Source organism: Meleagris gallopavo, chromosome 1 (genome assembly GCF_000146605.3).
Source record: "Meleagris gallopavo isolate NT-WF06-2002-E0010 breed Aviagen turkey brand Nicholas breeding stock chromosome 1, Turkey_5.1, whole genome shotgun sequence".
Classification (NCBI taxonomy): Eukaryota; Metazoa; Chordata; class Aves; order Galliformes; family Phasianidae; genus Meleagris; species Meleagris gallopavo.
Window position 1 is genome coordinate 50,258,967 of NC_015011.2, and position 4,292 is coordinate 50,263,258.

The window sequence follows — 4,292 nt, forward strand, 5'->3', positions numbered from 1 at the left end:
ATTAAGAAAGAAAAAATCCATCTGCCATCTCACATTAACACAACAAAATGTGATTTGACTTGTTGTCCCCACCCACCTCCTTCCCCCCTCTCCCCCTTTTATTTTCAATGCTGTTGAGTAATGCCGCCTGGACTTTGGATGTACATATCGTTTTGTAGCAGTCTGAGCTGTTTGATTACTGACTTCATGGTGATTTTCCCCCTGCACATCTTACTCAGAGTTACTGAACTCCAGTTTGGCTGGTTTTTATTAATGCACTCATTTCCTCTTCTCTCTCTCCTGCCCCTTCTTTCTGCCGCTCTGAGACCTGTTTGTAGCTGTTACTGTTCCTTTCCTCTACCTTTTTTTTCTTTTTTTTTTTCCCCCTTTTCCCAGTTTATTTCTTTACTCGGTTAAATGCAGCTGTTGGTCTCTTTGCTGACTGGTGGTTTCTGATCAGTTCTGGCGATTTTTCCTTTAAGTGCTTGTGTTGCACTTTGCTGTAGCAGCTGATTTCAGGCACTCGCTCCATTTTAATGATTGTCTGTGAGACCCTATCTCCTCCCTCCTCCCTCCCCAACCACTGAATCAATTGTGTTTTTTTTTCTTTCTTTTATCTGTGTGTGTTTAACTGCATGCTCTCAGTCTCATCATTGTTGTTTCCCATTCTTTCTTTTTAAATGTGAAATGTTTCAATTGTTTTGGGGCTAAAACGAGAGTAAATGTAGTTCCAGATTCCCCACCTTGCATACGCTCACCTTTCTTTAAGTCTCAAGGGCCCAGAGCAGCTTTTATTCTTATAGTATTTTTTTCTTAACCTGGATTCCCATTTGGTAGATGTTTTGATAAATTATTGATGGTGGATAAAGACTTTCGCCCTCTTTGCAAGAACTCTGAGGCTGTCTGACGCAGGGCTGCAGTAACTTGGCTTCCAAACTGGTCCATCTTTTCTTTGTCAGCACCATCTCTGTGGTAACACCCCACTTGCTTGAGCAATCAAACCGCTTGGAACGATGCAGAGCTCTGTAAAGAGGGTGGAGGGCACAATAAACAACACTGAAAGACCCATCTCTACTGCTATCCATTTCTTCTCTTTATTTGGGAAAAAATAATTTGGAAAAAGACTTAAATATGGTGGGGAGCAAATCAGTGAATGCAGTCTGTCCAGACACTTTGTGGCTTGCCCAAAATTTCCAACCATGGCAGTTCAGATCTTAAGCTGATGGGCAGTTTACATTTTTCTACCTCAAACCCATCTGTGATCTGTGGGCTCCAATCCAGTGGTGAGCTTGAGGAACAAGTCAGCTTGTGCATCACCTGCCCCACTACCCTGTCCTGGGCTGCAGCTGTGAGCACCAAATGTTTTGCCCTTCAGAGGGATGAGCTGATGGTAACCATGCACCAAGGGGTGCCAGGGTGTCTGAGAATCTGCACTTTACTCTTGTTGGCCTTTTGTTTAATGCATAATTTAAAGTGCCATGTTTAGCTGTAACATTTAAAATTAAATGGCAATTGTTAAAAGTAATTTTAAAACTGCATTCTTGTAAAATTAGTTATCTAATTTTTTTTGCTCAGAAAAGTATAGTGTGTATGTGTGCGCGTGCGCGTGTGTGTGTGTGTGTGTGATATCAGAGTTGTCCATCATTTTCCCTAATGCCCTCTGCTTCCTTCCCTCTCCTCCCCATCCCCTTTTTGCTTGTAGGTTAACAACGCCACAGCACGAGTGATGACCAATAAGAAGATGGTCACGCCATATGCAAATGGTAAGAGAGACTGTTTGTACTAGTGCTGAGCTGAAAGATTAGAAGAAAGACTAAAGCTTCCTGGTGAGGGAAGGTCATGGGCTCTCCTCAGGACCTCCCAGCTGAAAAAAAACAAACCCAGACCTTCTCCCCAAAAAGGGAGATGACTCCCAAGCTCTAATCTACAGCTTTATACTTCAGTATAACTGTACAAGTTTATGAAGGAATACCATTTTTCAAGTGGAGAAGTTGGGGCAGAGAGGAGTAGTGATGTGCCCAGTACTGCCAAGCTAGGAAGGAAACACAAGGTCTGATGTTTCACCTGCCACTGCTGCAAGCTGATTCTGTGCCAGCTTGCAGTGGGCTGACCTTCGCTTAAATACCTAAATACAAATGGAATATCACTTAGGATATATAGCTGGATATATCTCAGCTCAAGTTCTAGCAGCAAAAGTGCAAGTGTCCCCAAGCAGCTGGGAAAATAGAGGCACTGGGCTGTTTGTATGTTCCCTTGTTACAGGCTGTGTCTGGCATTCAGTCGTTTTCCAACAAACCTGAATAGAGAATGACCAAGTTGTTTGGGCAATGAAGAATCCTGTTTTACTGGGCTATCTAGGTTCTTCTGTCTGTGCAGTGATTTTACTGCATGGGTGCATATATAGCATTAAAAAGTCATTCTTCTCCTGACTGAACTGAATGCTGCTTTGATAAACGTTTTGAAACTGAATCTTAGTCCTGAACCAGGCAGGAAGAATTCTTCTCGTCTTGAAGCTGTTCAGGAACATTTTCAACAAGCAGGAAGCTATGCATAGGTAGTTGCTAGTGCAAGAATCCGTTCTAATTACAACCTAAGATTCAGAAAGGAGAAAATAAGGATTTTATATGTGGTTCTACTACTGAGCTGTTGTGTGGCTCTTGAAAAATCACATAGTTGTTTTTTTGGTTACTGAACTGGGGAAGCAGGGACAGGCAGAAAGATTGGGATTCTGGCTTTTAGTATTTGAAAGGAATTAGGAAATCTTACAGTGAAAGGCAATACAGCCATGTTTACATTTGCATGAGTGGAAGGACAGAAATTGTGCATGGCTATTTGGTATCAAAACCTGTCTTACATAAAAATGTCTTGTGAAATGTGGTGACAGGTAGGAATATTGTGCTTTAGCAGTCAACAATGTTTGCTTTAAAGCTGTGCAAAGGACTCGGTATTAGGCCAAGTGTAAAGCATGCTAACAAGTGGTGGTACAATCATTTCTGTACCGTGGGGCTGATCCCAGCCCTGTTATTGCCATCACTCGCATTACTGTTTGCTAGCAAGGTGTGCAGTGCAGGACAGTGTGCCCAGACTCACAGAGGGAACGTGTATTGCATCTCATTGGTTCAGATGAGGGAGTACTGTTGATGGGGCTGCACCTCACACGATTGTTCGTGTGGTTTCTAGGCTGGGTAGGAGTGGTGGAAGTGCAGTGTGTGTCAGGACTCCTAAAGCAAGACAGAGGAAAGATAGATATCTATTTCAGTAGAAATACTTGTGTGACTGCTAGCTGAGCTGAGTCTTTCCTCCTCTTTCCACACCAGGCCCAGATCACGGTGTTAGCTTTACATCCATCTTGTGTGCCCAGAGAGAAAGGTGATGGGCATGGCAGATGGGTTTCTAGATTTGGCTGGGGAAGGTGCTCTTCCTCACTCCCCTTCCACAGTGGCAGGCCAGTGGCGGCTCCTTTAAGCATTATTCTCCTGTGCTTTTTGTGTTGATGACTTCAGTTCTTGCCAATTATCCAGATGATATTAAAACCAATTCTCTGGGAAGGCTTTCATTCGAAAAGGAGTGGAAAGGTGACAGGAAACTCTAAAATAACACGGAGAGCAAATGTGAGATGAGGAGAGTGAATTGCTTTTTTTTTTTTGCAATGCAGTCATGCAATCCAGTTAGTGAGGAAATCTCAATCACTGTTGCTTTTTAGATGTCTAGCAAATATGACAGAGCGGTGATTTGAGAATTTAAAGGTGTAAATTGACTTCCCTGTGGCTTCAGAGAGGTTTTTGGATCTACGGCATTCGACATGAATGCGTGGAGGAGCTGACAGCACGGTTCACACAGGGAATGTAGGTCTGCGCGGTGCTTGCGGCAAGTGCGTGTGTGAGGCAGTTGGCATTCCCTCAGTGCCCTCCTGCAGATCAGCTGGCGTTTGGCTATTCCCTTCAGTACAGCAACCTACACCTAGACCTCGATGTTAGAAAAAAAGCAGTTGGCCTCCATCTACACCAAGGGGGATTGTGGTGAAGCAGAAATTGGAAAGAGCTGCTGCTGCATGTGAAGCTGGGGCGCATGCACGAGACCGTTTCCCCGTACCCACGCTGCCTGCTCCTTCTCTTGGTGTAGATTCTGGCATTCACTGCAGTCTTTGTTGTTTCAGGTTGGAAGTTGAGTCCTGTGGTTGGAGCGGTGTACGGCCCTGAGTTATATGCAGGTAGAGCTTCAGCAGACACTTCCACTTCTGCCATTTAACTGCAGTGGTGTTTGTTTATGTTCTCAATTTGCTGTTTCTTTATAACCTTTTTACGTTTTTTTTT

The 4,292-nt window shown here is 43.8% G+C and overlaps 1 protein-coding gene across 16 annotated transcripts in view; it reads left to right on the top strand.

The window, feature by feature from the left end:
- The window catches only part of RBFOX2 (RNA binding fox-1 homolog 2), a 102,744-nt gene that overhangs the window by 81,565 nt on the left and 16,887 nt on the right, over positions 1-4,292 (top strand). For 15 of the 16 annotated variants that reach the window (XM_010711675.3, XM_010711663.3, XM_010711668.3 and 12 more), the window contains 2 exons: positions 1,682-1,742; positions 4,136-4,189. In XM_010711675.3, coding sequence (XP_010709977.1) covers positions 1,682-1,742; positions 4,136-4,189 — 115 coding nt within the window. The remainder of the gene's footprint in view (positions 1-1,681; positions 1,743-4,135; positions 4,190-4,292) is intronic. The other variant, XM_031554603.1, reaches the window with a different exon arrangement.